At 51.0% G+C, this 16,896-nt stretch overlaps 1 protein-coding gene across 1 annotated transcript in view; it reads right to left on the bottom strand.

Moving 5' to 3' along the window:
- GALNT2 (polypeptide N-acetylgalactosaminyltransferase 2) overlaps positions 1-14,607 on the bottom strand; it is a 184,335-nt gene extending 169,728 nt beyond the window's left edge. The window contains exon 1 of the mRNA XM_045783555.2: positions 14,310-14,607. Coding sequence (XP_045639511.1) covers positions 14,310-14,435 — 126 coding nt within the window. The 5' untranslated portion in view covers positions 14,436-14,607. The remainder of the gene's footprint in view (positions 1-14,309) is intronic.
- Positions 14,608-16,896: the final 2,289 nt, after the last annotated feature.

Below are 16,896 nucleotides of genomic sequence, written 5' to 3'. Positions count from 1 at the left end.
GTCTTAATTAGAGGCATCAGAGAAAACCACATGACCACCGTGCTAATTGACAGAACTAGTCCTCAGCCCTGGGGCGGGGGGGGGGGGGGGCAGTGGGGGGGGAGGAGCTTTTTTGCGTTGCCACGATTATTAATTTGTCTTCCACTTGTCACTCACCTACAGTTTCAAAAGCAAGCCACAAAGTGAACTAATGAAACTGAAAGAACGTTTACTAATTAAAACCTTGTGGAAAAGTTCTCAAGTAACATGCTGCATTGGGATAATAACAGCTCAAGATATTGAAAAAAAACCAATTGTCAATTAGAGTTAAAAAATTAATTATACAGTCACATAGTTAAAAACCACATCCTGGAGTAATTTGCAAAGACGAGAGATTAAGGGGTAAAACTGGGAAATCAGCTCTCAGTAACCGCGCACTGCAGGAAAAGGTTCTGCCTGCCGCCTCCTGCCTCCGGTCCGCAGACCCTGCATCCACTCCGTGCCCGCCCCGGCACCCTGCCCTGCTGACCCACCGCCCTGGGGCTCAGTTTCCTCACTGGAGAAGGAGCAAGGGCTGCAGCAATCCCCTATGTCCTTACTCTCCTTCCAAGGCGAAGGTTCCAGGCAAGGTCCATGGAGGTGAAGGGACTAATGGGAAAGTGGGCTCGTCTGCTTCAACACGGCAGAGGAAGGCCAGCTCCAGTGGGCACCCCGGGCTGGTGAGCCCTGGCCACGGAGGACAGCCCCCCCCCAGCTTGGGGCGCCAACACTTGTCACTCTAACAACCCGAGAATTTACATCAGAACCAGTGGTTAGGGGCACTTACCACCTAGTACTAGGCCCCATTCTGACTACTCTTCTGAACCACCCGATGAGACACATAAATGAGGAAACTGAGGAACAGAGGAGTTAAGTAACTTGCCTGACTTTCCACAGCTAACTGGAGAAGCCAGACTTCAAACCCAGGCCCGCAGCCCCCGTGCTATACATCCCCTCAGCCGCATCACCCCAGAGCCAGCTGCCCCACCGAGAGCTTCCCTGCACAATCTCTCTGGGCTCTGCAAGACCGCTTCCCATGCCCCAACGTGGATTCCCTGAGCTGCCCCCCGAGACGCAGTCCCCCTCCGGACACCAGCTCTTAGGGGCCAAGCAGGCTGAGCTCCCAGTGCTCAGAAGTCACCCCATATCACACACGGAGCCTGGGTCATCGAGACTCCACTCTGCAGGCAGCTCAGACCCTGAACACACTCTGACCACAGCGGCCTTCTAAAATACAATCTCGCAGAACTGAGGACAGCTTTGCTTGGGGACACCTATGGTGCAGGTGGGAAGGACACCAGCACTTTCCGATGCCTGCGTGAAAAACGAGACGGATCAGATCATCAGAAATCCCATTCTGGGGCCAGTGCAAAGCAGACAGAGGATGAGCCTCAGCAGCCCTCACACAGGGATGTTCCACAGGGGGCCCCACCGGCCTCCGGGGGCCCATCTATGAGGCCTGGATGACCACAGCTAGGCTCCTTCCGTGACGCCCACACTCAGGCTGGAGCTCAGATCGCCTAAGAACCCACACCATTCCCCCTCCCAGCTCACTGCCAGCTCACGCACACCAGCAGCTTGCAGCGAGAAAGGTTATGGAGATGATCCCCAGCCCCCACGATCGGCACCTTCCAGGCCTGCACCTGCTGTTTGTAACTCGTTCCTGGGTCCGGGACTGCAGTTCTAAAACCAGGACGGCCACAGCTGACTTTCTCCAAAGGCATATCTTAAGTAGCCGCAGGGACCATGACAATAATAGTCCCAACACTGCTACTGCATGACCTGGGGGGCAAGTTCACAACCTTGGGGCCCGCTGGAAACCGCACGCCTGAGTGCAGGAAGAAAACTACCTCCTGACACTCTTCCGGGCATGCAGAAATGAAAGATAAATGAGCAATGTCTCTAAAGTGTCTCGGGCATCTCAGTGACAAGGCTGATATAAATGTGAAGTACCAGGAATTACACCTTCCAGAAAACATGAATCATCATATATTTGTCACAAATCGCTCATTTACAAATCCAATGTAAAATATGAGGTGTTAGCAATAATATCCTGCTGGGGAAACAAACAAACAAACAAAAGGAATAATATATATTTATTGAAGGCCTCCCACCCTAGCTTCCCAAATCATCCACAGCTCCCAAGGGACTGTTTATTACAACAAGCAAACTGCCCAGGACGAGTGGAAAAGCTGGCAGAAGGACTAGCCATAGAGCCGTGTTTTCTGCCCACTCACACCTGTCAATGTAATATAATATCCACACGAAACTCTGGTGGGTGATAGGGTCTCTGGGCCACTGAGCAGGCTGGTTAGGTGTAAGCAAACTCACAGAACACCCTAAACGGACACTCTACCACCAAAATGATCACCAAAATTAGCCATTTCCTAAGAGTTTAGATAATTTTTTTAGATTTTATTTATTTGTTAGAGAGTGTGCACACACGTGAGCATCGCGAATGGGGGGAGGGGCAGAGGGACAAGCAGATTCCTCCCTGAGCATAGAACCCAATGCAGGGCTCAATCCCAGGACCCTGGGATCGCGACCTGAGCTGAGGGCAGACGCTTGACCGACTGAGCCACCCAGGCTCATATATGTATGAAAAATACATATATGCTCTTCGTCCACATTTCCTGGCTTATAACTCCCCAAACCCTTGAATTTCCTGAGCACACAGGAGCTACTTTTCTCATAATATTTGGTCTGTTGTCCTCTCTCCCTGAAAAGTCTTTAAAGCCAGAAAGGTAAAAATGGGTGTCTCGTTACTCCTAACAAGGCCCCTTCCACAACCGGGTTTATGTTAATGAGGTGACTTTTGGAAAGCACCAGGGGAACCAACCATGTGACTAGAGGGCTGGAACTTTCAGTCCCACCCCGATTTCTGGGGACTGGTGGGGAGCAAAAGACTGAATCAATTACCAATGGTCAATGATTTGATCAATCATGCCTCTAATACAAACCCCTAAGGAGGGGGTTCAGAGAGCTTCCAGGTTGGAGAACCAGAACGCTTCCATGTGCCACCGTGCCAGGCCCCAAAGTCCACGAGGACAGAACTTTCTTTGTCTGGGACTTTCCCTGTGTATCACTTCATCTGGCTGTTCATTCATATCCTTTCATATTCTTTGTAAGCAACCAGTCAACTAGTCGGTAAACGGCTTTCTTGAACTCTGAGCTCTTCTAGCCAATGAATTGAACGTAAGAGAAGGGTGGTGGGACCCTCTGCTGTACAGTCCATCAGTCAGAAGCACAGCTGAAAACCTGGGCTTGCGACGGGCATCAGAAGTGGAGGACGATCTTGTAGGACGGAGCCTTTAGCCTGCGGGATCTGACGCTGTCTCCAGGGAGATCGTGTCCAAACCGGACCAAACTGTAAGGAACTCAGCTGGTGCTGCATCATCACCTGGGAGAACGGAAACTGGGAGCCGAAATCTTCCACTGACTCTATCGCTCAGGCTTCAGGCCGCTTTTTAAAAAATACTAGTTTTCACCCAGTTTGCTAGTTTTAGCTAGGAACATCTATAAACTTTTTTTTTTTAATGTTAATGAAGTTTTCAAAAGTACACATAAATGAAATAGGATGGACCCCAGGTACCCATCAGTCAAATTCAGTAACACATTTGCCCTATCTTACGCTCCCATAATTTTCCTTCCAGACATGGTGTCACTGCATCCATAGACACTTTCAGTTGGCTCTACACAAGGTAAGAGTTGTCAAAAAACAACCCCAAGACCATCGCTGCCACTAATAAAATCAATAATGATGCTTTCCATTTCATCTAGTATCCAGTCCCTATTCAACTTACCCCTAACTTTTTTTTTTTTTTCTTTTTAGGTCTTTCTCTAGTTGCTTTGTTCAGTGATTCTGAGCTCCACGAAGCAAGACAGAGTGCCTTGCTCACTTCTGCAGATGTCAGCATGCAACAGGGTAACTTGGAGATCGAGAATGCTCCAAAGTGTTTCTGAACGGGTTCATGCTCATTGCTGTTCATCTCTCAAAAATAAAAAGAAGTAAAAATAAAAAGAAAAGGGAATTTTCTGTTTACATGGATCCCGGGAATTGGGAGTGAATGGATGCACACGTTCCAATGAGAGCTACCATTTTCCTTTATCAATGACAGGAGGCCTGGGGCTGCGTTTTCATAAAGATGAGTAATCTCACACATGAGAAAAAGAAGACCGTAACTCAGCAATTCTAATTTGCCCTCTTTGACACAGTTTGACATGAAATTGGGACACATCTCACAATGAATGACACTGTATGATGCTGTGGGTCAGGCCATGAGGCACCTGCCATAAGAAGCACACGCTCAAACATACAACACACCAGCAGCAAAGCCCACGTGACACCCATCAGTGGCCTGGAAGAAAGTCCCAGAAACAACAAGAAAGTACTCATAATCTTTAGAAACCAAATCAAGTGCAGTAGAAATGGACAGTGAATTGGGGAATTAGGGAAAATTCCCAAGTGAGTCAAAAACTGGCTAACTCTACATAATGGCCAGGCTATATTAAGAGCCCAGAACCAAGAGCTTTGAGCACTTTCATTGTTTTTTTTTTTTTTTTTTTAATGATGAATCACCAAAGGTCTTGGTGGCACAGATGACTTTGAGGCAAACAGGCACGAATATCTCTGGGCCAAACACTAGACACTGTAAAAGTTTTAAGAACACCTAACCCAATATATTTCATATGCATTTTCCTTTTTATCTATGCACAAGAGTGATATATGGGAAAATCAATGTCTAATTAAGTCTAAAAGAGCTCTTTAAATAAGTAGACAAATAAAAATGTTAACTGATAAAGAAACCATTGTGTCACAGTTCAATGCACAGTATTTTTTTCCTTGCCTCGTGGTACATAAAATAATGGTTTCATGAATAACGGCATCTTAGATTTGATAAAAAGAGGTATATTCTACATGAAGGGGAAAGTCAGGGATTATCAAAAGTGAGCAGGAAGAAAAACAAGTGGATGAGCTGATCGGCACAAGGGAACAGAGAAGGGCCCGGAGCGGGCAAAGGGGGAAGTGAAGAGAGAGGAAAAGAGGGTAAGCTTTGTGAAGGTCACAGAGCAAAAGCTCAAAATCTCGGTCAAGGGGAGAGCCCCTGAGGCGGAAAGCGCCAAGACAATGAGATGTGGAGGCGTCCCACGCTGGGCCGAGCAGCCCATCATCCAGGACAGCCCTGGACGTCCCTCCGCGCAAGAGTCGCCGCCACTCACCACAGCCTGATGACAGAGTGCTTAGTTTATGGGCATCTCCCAAATGCAGACTCTAATTTACATCAGCTGCTCACGCTCTCCCGGGGGATTCAGCTACGACGGACCCCTCAATCGAAGTGTGTCATCTTTCTAAAGCAGCGCCCTTCCACGAAGAAAGCGTTCAGTCCCCACACTGGCCTCTGAAGAAGCAAGAAACCACCACTACTGCTCCTAAGTCTTTAAAATGACCTTTCCTTTGCCGCCATGCAAATGTTCCAGGTTGTTGTATCCAGTAACACACTGGGGGCATCATACGTAACCCCCTAAAGTATCCAACAACCCCTCATAAATGCCAACATTTTCTCTGAAAAGCAGCTGCACGCTCCCACTGGAGAACCAGGAGGACCTGTAATTTCCCACCGTTCCACCTCCCTACAACAGCTGTAGGCAATGAAGTCACCCGTCCACCTCATTTCCCACAAACACTAGACTGCAGAGCCTCAACATAACCCACGTTGCCAAGAACGACCTCTCCAGAACCCGGGTATCGTACAGGCTTCTGACCTGTGGTTTCCTACAGGCTGGTTTTCCTGCAGGAATCAACAAGCCCCATCACCCGTAGCAACTCACAAAGATGACATCACAGTGGAAATCCACCGCTGCAGCAGGTGCACAGGGACCCGCGGGGATTCCTCATTAAATGATAATATGCGTGGAAGGCACTCCATCAAGTGCAATGTCATTTAATAGTGTGCTCAACAATGGACAATGGATGCTTACCCGGTCCAACTCAGCATTTCACAGAGATCAGCTCAGAAAGCAAGCAACGAGATTGTTCCATAAGCACATCCTGCTGAGTGAACGAGCAAGTTAACCTGCGGGCACCTAAAGCAGTCCCAGGTCTGAAGTGGGAGCCGGGGGCAACGAGTACGCATACCATTTTCACTAGGATGAGTACACACATCACCCAAGACACCACTGGAACAAGAAGACCCAAGGTTTCCACGTCACAGAGGAAATTTCACCTGTGACAAACCAAAGGCCTTCGGGAAAACCAGCTCATCTATTTAGCAAAAGCCAGCAGAAGGAAGTATCACCAAAAGACAGGACACGGCTAAAAGCAGGGGCTGCGTGTGAAGCAGAGTAAGCCCCGAAGATCCACCTGCCTCCGGTCTTGGCTCAAACCTGCTCAAACCTCAGTTCCCCATCGAGCCGGAGGGACCACCACGGTAACACTACAACCCCCACCCCGTTCCTGGGCCCCTTACGCTGCTGTGTGTCCCACGGCACTTAGCACCTATTTTCACACTACATCATTCACTTACCTGTCATGTTTTGGTGTAGCTCCCCGACCCCCAGAATGAAAGTTCAATGAGTACAGGGATTTTGTCTGTTACATTCGCTGCCATATTCCCAAGTACCCCCAGAGTGCCTGTCACACAGCAGGGGTTGAAGAAATACTCATTGAAAGAACGAATGAAAGGAACCAGAGCCTGTTTGCATTTCTGCTCCTGCCAGAGGGCAGTGGAAGATGTCATCTTCGGGACGGGCAGATGTTGGACAGATAAGAACACACAAAACCTCTCACAGCACAAAAGGTGAAAATGAAGGAAAGATGGACCGACACTACCATCAAAGCATGACTGAGCGTGCTCCAAAATGCCTTCCAGGAATGTTGTGACACGGTGCAGCGGGACGAGCGCAGTGCCAAAAAGCACGGAAGGGAGCACGGGAAGCCCAGCTCCCGAGAGCAGGCCACGGGCCACGCTGCAGGCCGGCAGACACCTCCAGGCCCTACTCTGGGGACAAAGCCCCCTGCCTCCAGGGGCCCACGGAGAGTCCTCCCAGCAGACGACCCTGGGTCTGCAGTCCACCAGCTCCGCGACCTTGGGAAAGTGACTCACCCCCGTGCTTCAGGCTTCATCAGTAAAATGAGAGAACAAAAGGGCTATTATGAGGAGGCGCTGAGTTCATATCGATACAGCAGCATTAGGACTGGGCCTGACACACAACGGGTGCGAACAGCACAAATGTTTATTTAATTAAAACCCTTACCCAGGGGTCCACCCCAGACCAGACAAAGAGGCCGTCCTATTCCACAAGGGTCTAACCATAAAGGTCACAGGGAGAAGAAAAGAACTCAAAGTTAATAGAGACACACCAGTGGCTCTAAATGAGGGGGGACTCTGTCCTCCAGGCGACACTTGGCAGTTGCTACATACGGGGTGGAAACCAAGGAAGCCCCTAAAATCCGACCACGCACAGGGCAACCCCACACAACCAAGACGATCGGCTCAAAACGTCAACCAGGTCAAGACTGAGCAACCCTGATCTGGACGGGCCACTCCCCAAAAGGCCCCTTGACCCTGACAAAACACGTGTCCGTTTCTGCGCTCTGGAACTCCAGTAACTCTGTCCCGGCCGCACACCAGTCCTCCTCCCAAGGAGTCAGCAGGCAGGAAACAGCGAGCCCTGGCAGGATCGGGTGCCTGGCACTCGGGGCCTGGGAGACTCGGGGAGGGCAGAGGGGCAGGCGACAGTTGGCCAAGGCAGGCGGCCCAACAAAAGCTCAGTGACCCACGGGGACCGGCCCGCGTCACGGCCCCAGACAGCCGCCCCTCAGCTGCTGCTGCACGACAGCCAGCTCCTGGAAGACACGGGGCACACGGCACAGAATTCCCAAAGCCTGGCAAAGCTGTTTCAATTCAGGCCCACGAGTGAGATTCTACGTGACCGTTTTTGGTTTCTTCAAGCCCAGCCCCAGTGAATCACTGCCTTCGACATTCCAGCACGCTAAGAAACCCCATGTGTACAAAATGCCATGTTTCCCGGGGCCATAATACTGCACCTGACAGAACACAAAAAGACCAAGTGTCTCACCCTAGGCTGTAAGGGGCAGAGTGAGGCCAGGAACAGAGATCTACCTGCCTAGGGCACGGGGCCAAGGGCGAGGAGGATGTGCTCCGCCATGGAAGGCCTTGTTTGCTCCTTGAGTCTGGTTTTTTTATTTCCTAGAAATGGGCACATGGTCAGAAAGGAGAAAGGTGGAGGAGGCTCTCTCAAGTGGACAGGTAAACCAGACAGGCATTCCTGGTACATCCTCACCTGGAGTCAATCATTCAGGTCAAGCACAAGGCCAAAGGCTAGAGAATCCTCGCGCCAGCTAAGAGACAAGGTCAAGTTCCACCCTGAGGGCACGAATATCCACTGGGGTGCTCCCTCCAACACTTTCAATCTAATTCTCGAAGGAGGAGAGCCCAGCCTATCCTGAAGCCCACCCAGGAGGGTTTGCTCATGGAAGTGCCAGGAGGTCCGCCTTCAAAAATTTTACCAATAAGGCAGTCTAGAGGCAAGGGTCCAAGACAACAGCAGGAGCAAGGGTCCACAACAGCAACAGAAAATCAAACAGTCCCTCAAGGGAAAGGTGACCTTTCAGGTCAGAGAAGTGAAACCAGGCCAACACTTCCTTGAGTCCAAGTGGCACAGTGACAGGAGTGACACTCAACACACAGGTTCCAAAAGGCCCCTGCGGTGGCAGGTTTCAATTCTTTGGTTGATCGTGGAGGAGGGATCCCAAGGGAAGCGACCAGGACCGCTGGGGGCTGGGAGTTCCTCGGGGTCATGAGAGGGGCATTTATTTAACAACCAGTACTGAAGCATCCCCCTATTTTAATCTGTGTGGCATCACTGTATGGGTGTGTTTCCATCTAGACATCCACCCGGCTTATAAATCTCAGCATCATACATACGAACCTTCCAGAACAGGATTCACAAGGAGAAAAGCAGAAGAACAAAAATGGGGAGTGCATTTGGCCAGGTTTGGCTATTTTCTCATCACACAAATTCTGCTGGGCCAGCTAGGAGACTTCATAGATTTTTTCCCCAGGAATACCCTGTGTCTTTCCTGGGATCTCAGCCAGAACCTCAAAGTCAACTCCTGCGTGTGCCTCGGTCTCTGCCCCAGGCGGCCTCACCCTCAACACCACCACTACCTCCTCCTCCTCTTCCCTCCACCAAGCCAACTGCCTCCGATTTGCTAAAAGGCAGGCAGCACAGCGTTGCCTGCTTTGAAATCAACACCTTCCAAAACTTACTTCCCGCTCCCCAAAGATCTGAAAAACATGAATGGCAGAAACAAGATATTATATGTATAAATAGATATAAATGTGTATACGCCCATCTTCCTGACCACGTCTCAATGACCTCTTCCTCTGTTCCAAAGAGGAAACCCACCACACATGAGGAGGTGCGAGGGAGACGGCCTGAAGCTCACGCACAACCTTTACCAGTTGGGTCTCCCCGGCCCTACCTCCAGGTCAGACAGCCCGAGCACCCTGACCTACTCTGTACTGGGTAGGGTGGCTTCTTTCTCATTTTTGCTAGAGGGTTGAGGGAAGCGCTCATTACTCTAGCACTGTTTATCGGTCACAATCTGTTTCCATTATGTTGGAGCACCCGGAGGCAGCCACAACATAACTCGGGAACAGGGAAACCTGATTTTCCTTAGAGAAAAGTTTATATTACAGTGCCATTTGTCAGATCCTCTAGCTATAGCGCCCCCCCCCCCACTACTGCCCTCCCTACCCCAGCTTCAAACTGACCCTTCAAATGGAATTTCCTCAACCTCCAAACTGATTATTGGTGGCCAGGTGTAGTATGGGTCCCCTCCTGCGCATTCACCCGCTGACTCCCATCAGAACATGTGGCAGCTCCATGTCCCACCCCAAACCAGTCGCACGAGGGCAGTCACAGCCATCTCCCTTCCTGCCTGGAGAGGCAAGGCTGCAGAGGCAGAGTAGGGGAGCCCAGATCCTGGGGGGGGGGGGGGGGGGCACCGGGCTGGTTTCCTTGCCACAAGAAATCTCCACTTAGGGCCACGTTCACAGAGACACTCCCACTGTTTACACAACCTGCAGAGAAAGGTGTGTCCTCCACCCCAGCTTTCCTGCTGGCTGCTCACAGGTGGGAAGCCCACTCCGACACCGCAGCTGGGCACCAGAGAGCTGGCAGGTCTGGACCACTTCCCCAAAAGGCGGTCCTTAATGTCATTCAAGGTTCTTTAGCACCAGCCCAAATACACCGAACAAATCAATCTCAGAGGAATGGATGAAGGATAAAAGAAAAAATAAAAACATCAACGATTTTCCAGAGAGCAAGAAGACACTGCAGATTCCTGGTTCAATATATTTTCAAGCAGTATTTCGGCTTTTACTTTTTCTTTAACTCCCCCCAGCCCCCAAAACCACTTACTCGGTGTCTACTATTTCTCAACACGTACTAATGGCATTGAGCCCACTGCCACAATGTGAAAATGATGATCCCCACCGTAAAGATGAGAAACGGAGGGTCAGAGAGGTTCAGTAAAGTAGTAAAGGTCACTAAACAGAAGGGGATAGAGAGCTAAGATCACTCAGTACTAATAAATGGATTCGTGCTGTTCCTCTTCCTGTGACTTTCCACTATCCAGCTCAAAACACATGACTGTTTCCCTACGATCGACCAAATTAAGAACCAACAAGTCAGCCTGGCATGTGGAGCCCTCTCTCTACAGCCTAGTCCTCAACTCCTTCTCCAGTTTCAAACCCTACTGTTCCCTGTACATGTCCCATGTCCCAGCCAAGGGGGCCCCTCATCATTCCCTCCTCCCCCCAAATGCCTCCTACAAGATCACCCCCAAAGTCCTCCACCCTCGAACCCCCAGAGCAGGGACTGCAGCATTGTGCCCACTCATCAAGGAAGGGCGGTGGAAAGCAAACGGGCTGCCCAGGCCCTCGGTCCTGTCCTTCAGCTAACGCTTTCCCTTCCCTCCCGAGGATATGAGCAGCACAGACAAGGGGTCTCAGGCTGGACACACTCTCTTTGAGGAGCGATCATTCTTCACATACTGGGAAACCCTTCCCTTTCCATCCTCAACAGCCACACTTTACCCAGAGGCAGGTTCACTGCAATAGAAATCCCTTCTTCGCTTCTACGGCTCCATCCACCGCCAACCTGCCACGGCCTGGGGAAAACTTAACATGATTAAAATTTTAAAGCATTTAAGATGCTTAAAGGAAAGGCATCCTTGGAGTGCAAGTCATCAATTTAGGGGGAAGGAGCAAACTATGGGAGGAGTGGAGAGATCTAGACAAATGTAAATGAAATAATTTCAAACAATATTACGCATAAACTGATTGACCGCACACCCCGAACCTCAGCACTGAGTCCCAGACGGTGCGGCAATGCCCCAACTGCTTTTGAGCACCTGCTCCTGTTCACTTTATTAGATCTGCAATGTGAGGTGAGTTGACTTTCTGGGTTTTGCCACGTGGAGAATAACAGTCCTGAGATGAGTTATTTAACAGGCAGGGCACACAGTGACAAGCCCGGCCAGGGGTGCTGAAGCAGCAGAAACACCAGGCAGGCTCCCATCAGACAATCCCCCAAAGCCTAATACTGAAGCCCGGGACCCCGTGAAAAACGCCAGGGCAGAGAGAAATCGGCTAAATACAGAACGAGAGCTTTGACTTATTATAGCATAGTATGAAACAAGAGAAGAAACATTAATTACACTTGCATCTAAAAAACTATAGCTAGTATTTATATTCTGTCTTTACCTGCATACCACGTGATCTTTTTTATGTCCATACTTTGCAAGCTAAAAAAAACCAAAAAACAAAACAAAAACCTACGTATTTCCTTTTATCATAAGGATGAACTAGATTTGAAGACTCTTAAGTCTTGAAATCCATGGAAACAATTCAGGAGGAAGGAAGACCATGCAGTTTTATACTCTAGATTTGGAAATTCAGGATGGCGGGGCTCTAGTCAGGCCCTCAAGAACAAGTCTCACGGTTTCAACTTTTATACCAGGGTCTACAACACTAAGTTAATGAGTCTTACTGCGATTTCAAAAGCTATTGCATTTACACACCTCTTCCTCAACTGACAAATCACTAAACCATTCTAAGGGCTAGGATTAAATTTTATGGTTCGTTGACAGAAAGAATAGAATCCTAAATCACCAATCCATGTATAATTGTTCATTTTCCACACATTTTTTCCTACCTGATCTCTCTACCTTCCTACTGCCACTACGTCACAAAGAGTTCTTGGATTTTTTTTTTTTTTTAATTAAGGATCCCACTTCAGAGGGACCCCTCAAAACCCAGCAGCTGAAGCCCACCAGTGAGAAGTCAGCCTCTCTGGATGCTAAGGCCACACTGTTGCAATTTCTAATCACATGTACTAATGAAAGTCCCAGACCAGGGAAAGAGAAATACCGGTGTGGCTTACTTGTTTGTTTTTCTTTTGCATGAAAGGCAGAAGGCTTTGCCAGGTCCTACCCGGCACACCAGGCCATGTGGACCTGCCAAGGCCCATTTTACTGCAAAGCAAAGTTTTGAAAATAATTCCAGTTTAACATGAGCGTAGTTTTCAAAGAGCTGTACTGCTCCTACTGGATGCAAGGCTCTTTACCATTCAAGAATAAACAAGAGATTCAGCTACATACACAGCAGTTCCCTGCATTAAAAAAAGAAAGAAAAAATTGGGCTAAGAGCACACTGTTGGCTCAGAACTAAGCTAGGCCAATTCAGCACATGGAAAGACTTTTCATTTCTGCCCCCTCCAGATAAAGCAAACCCGTGCAATTTCCCAAGACTCAAACAAGATACCTACCTCCATCTAACACCTTCAGGTGAGAATGAATGAATGAAACAAACCAACCAGGAGGGAAACCTCCGAAGCCCCCAAACCTCGGCGTTTACTTCACCGGTCTGACTTTAAGGCTAAAAATAAAAAGTCTGTTCATCTACAGCCAGTCCCATTTGCCTTGTTCCAGAATACCATTCCCTAGTCCCAGCCCAACCCGTGGTCCACCTCCATGAACTCAGAATTTCCTGGGTTTGCGGTGACACTAAACGTCAGAGTAACGAGGGTTACAGGATTTTGGAAAAGATAACGCTGCTTTCAAAGCCTATTCTCCACCAAACACCACAACCCCGCCAGTGGCATGTGCACAGCCAAAGCCCTCCGCTCCCAGCCGGCGCCCGGGAGCAGAACCCCGCCGTCGGGGCGTCTCCGGCCGCTCGATTTCCTCCCGAACACTCCGGGCTGTCCAGGTGGTTTACACGGTCCCCACGGCCTAACCACTCGGCCCTTGGGAGCCTGCTCAAAGCACACCCATAGAACAGGGACCATCCCCGCGTAACCGGGCAGCGGGGCTGGGGAAGGCACGCGCAGGGGGCCACGGCCGGGCAGCGCGGGCCGCCGGCCGGAGCGTAAAGCCGGGGCCGAGAGGGGAAGGTCGGGGGGGGGGGGGCGGGGATGTCCGTAGCGGGCCTCACTCCCAGCGCAAAGGCGCGCTGGCTCTCCGCTTACACCCGCCCAGGGAGTCCGTTCTATGCGGCGCGAAGCTGGCTGCATCGCCCCCACCCCGCCCCCAGAGGTAAACGACAGAGAGAAAGGGGCAGAGACCCCGAGCTGCCCCCGACCACCACTCCCCGCCGCAGGGTGACAAGGGGGAAACGGGTGAGGATTTGCAGCGGCTTTTATCAAAGAGCTGAAAAGAAACTTGGACTCCTCTCTCCTGTACATGACACTTTGGAAAGGCAGCCGCCTCTCCCTCCTCTCCTCCCCACCCCCTTTTGTGTGTCCCAGCACCCCCACCACCAAACTTCCCACCGCAGGGGATGGGGCTCCCGGCGGCCGGACAAGACTCAACTTCAATTACGTGGAGCAGACAGTGGGGGACGTCTACGGAGGGGGACGGGGGGGGCGACAAGAAAGGCGTCCGGGGTCCCCAGCCCCGCGGGGCTGCCTCGGGTCGCCCTCTCCCGAGCCGGGCGAGCGCTGAGGGGCCGGGTGCGCCCCCTGCCCTGGGGAATCTGTTGGGAGGCCCGGGGAGGGGAGCGGGGGCCCGAGCCGAGGTCCCGGCAGAGGAGAGCAGGAGGGGCGGGAGCCCCCCTCGGTGCCCGGCCGACCACGTCCGAGTAGGGGGTCTGCAGCCGGGCAGGGGGCGCGTCGGCGCGGGAGGGGCCGGCGAGGGAAGAGGAGTCAGGGGAGTCAGGGGCTGGGGGGGGGGCCGGGCCCGGGCAGGGCGCTCCACTCACCTTCCTGCCGGCGCCGCCGCCCGCGCCCGCGGCCAGCGCGGAGCCGCCCCCCGAGTACATGTAGTAGGCGATGCCCAGCACCCAAAGGAAGGCGAAGCAGAGCAGCATCCGCGAGCGCCGCCGCATTCTCCCCTTTCGGCCGCCGGCCGCGGCCGCCGCTGCTCGCAAGTGCTGCCTGGGGCCGGCGCGGGCGGGGAGAGGGCCGGGGGAGGAGCGGAGGAAGGGGAAGGGCGCGGCGGCGGCTCCTCCTCCGGCGCGGGCTGCTGCTTGGCCGCGGCGAAAGCGGCGCGCGCCCGGCGCCCGAGCTCCGCCCCGGGCCGGGAGCGCGGCGCGGCAACCGAGCAGGAAGCGGTGGCCTCGGAGGCGGCCAGCGGGTCAGGGAGCAAAGGGCGACCAATCGGCGGCGGCTGCGGGGGCCGGGGCGCGGGCCGGAGGAGGGGATTACCGCGTCTCCATGGCTGCAGCACGCGGGGTTCCGCCGGGAGGGCCTCCGCGGGACCGGCCTCGGCACCGCCCCGCTCCGGCCGCCGCCCCGCCCCCTCTGCGTCCTCTCCGCCGCGGCCCCTCCGCCCCCGTGAGTGACAGGTGGCTGCCCGGGACCGGGCGGAGCGCGCGCACACGTGCGCACACACACGTGCACACGCACCCGGGACTCTGGCGGTCACTGCCGCCTCGCGCCGCCCCGCCGAGGCTGTCACCTCTTCGGTCCCGGGTCTTGGGGACCTCCTCAGACCCTTAACAGCCTCGCTCTTACTGGCCGGCCAACCTGAGTGTTTTGGTGCAAACCCGCCTCCTGGACCCGACTTTGCTGCTGCTCGCTGCAGTTTTCTTACTAATCTCGCAGCAAAACATCCCTGATCCCCAGTTGTCAGTTTTATGTATTTATTTAGTCAGAAGTGGGGGCCCACAGGTAGAATAAAAGAGGTTATGGGAATATTTTTCCGAGAATAGACAGCCCTGAATAGCAGGATTTTTTGTTGTTGTTATTTTATTTTGTTTTTAATAAACCCGAAAGAGGAAGAAGGGACGCAGTTTATTTTTTTTTTAATCTTTTCCTTTTAATTTGTTGCTTTCTTAAAAGAAGAAAGAGTTAACACATAAACATCTCAGGAAGACACATCTGTCTTGTAACAGAATCTGTGTAACCTTGACTATGCCCTTGCTACACGCAAAGTTTCCCGTGCTCCTAGGAAAGAAAGATATGTTACTGGGCACTTAGTATTTCAAAAGTGATTTCAGGAGCTTCCAGTCTGGAAGATAATGGCAGCTGCCTGAATCTCAGTCTCCACTCACATCTTCAACAAAATACAAACACCAACAAGACTTCAGCACTACTAGGAGAGGGAATGCCGTGAACTGAACTTCTAATTACTTCTTAAGTAGAAGAAAGAAAAGACCTCAAATTCCAGCAGAGCTCCCTCGGCTGTTGCCAAGGACTTAAGTGAAGTCTGGGCTTAACGCCTCTACAAAGAGAAAGTCCAACACCAAGAACTAAAACTGAACACAGGTCGGGTACTTGACAGGGAAGAGGTTTGAAAGAGAATGGGACAGGAGGTGGCAGCCTTGAAGAAGCCTTGCTTCTGGGAAAAGTCAAATAAATAAAGAAAGGGTAATGCCCTTTGGAGGCCTGGCAGTGAAGGGAAAGAAGGAAGTAAAAAGGGCAAATTAAAGATCCTAAAGAAATAAAAGACAGCCAGTCCCTCCCCCAGATACTGTTACCTATTAAAAACTGCACTTCACTCTACAGATAGAAGATAACATTCTCGAACTGGGAACCGTGTGTCAAAATTCCTCGTTAACAGAATAACATCAAAAGAAAACAAAAAAGGAGTCACATTTCTTATGATGAAAAAATGAATCCTAGCATTTTCAGCTGATGAAAATACACACACACACACACACACACACACACACATAAAACCAGGAAGCAGGAGAAATCGCAACACCATACATCAAACTACCAAACTGACCAAAGCATCATGTGTGTGGACACACGCTCACACACACACATACATATATGCGTCATATAGACAACTACAATCAGAAATTCAAAAACTAAGAACAGACTAGACAACAATTAGGAAGCGATGCAATAAAAATTGATCAAATTCAGGAAAGAAATTGAAAATAAGACAGAACTATCTGAGAAACAAAGAATAATTACAAAATGCCCACAGGAGAATATAGTCAAATAAAAATATGTAAAAGGACACTGAAGAATGGCAAGAAAATAATCAAGAAATTGAAAATAAGACAAAAAAAAGAAGCAAAAGTGTTCAAAGAGAAGTGGTTGAAATGAAAGAAGAACCAAACGACATATAACTGGACTCCTCAACGTAGAAACACCGGTGAAGCAGAATTAGTATTAAAACTGTAATCTCAGGGGTGCCTGGCTGGCACAGCGGTTAAGCGTCTGCCTTCGGCTCAGGGCGTGATCCCGGCGTTATGGGATCGAGCCCCACATCAGGCTCCTCCGCTATGAGCCTGCTTCTTCCTCTCCCACTCCCCCTGCTGGTGTTCCCTCTCTCGCTGGCTATCTCTGTCTCTGTCAAATAAATAAATAAAGTCTTTAAAAAATAAAAAAATA

Source organism: Ursus americanus, chromosome 6, assembly GCF_024610735.1.
Source record: "Ursus americanus isolate L20-20 chromosome 6, mUrsAme1.1.p, whole genome shotgun sequence".
In the NCBI taxonomy this organism is placed as follows: Eukaryota; Metazoa; Chordata; class Mammalia; order Carnivora; family Ursidae; genus Ursus; species Ursus americanus.
Note: the sequence above shows the minus strand (reverse complement) of the source record. Positions and strands in the feature narration are given on the sequence as shown.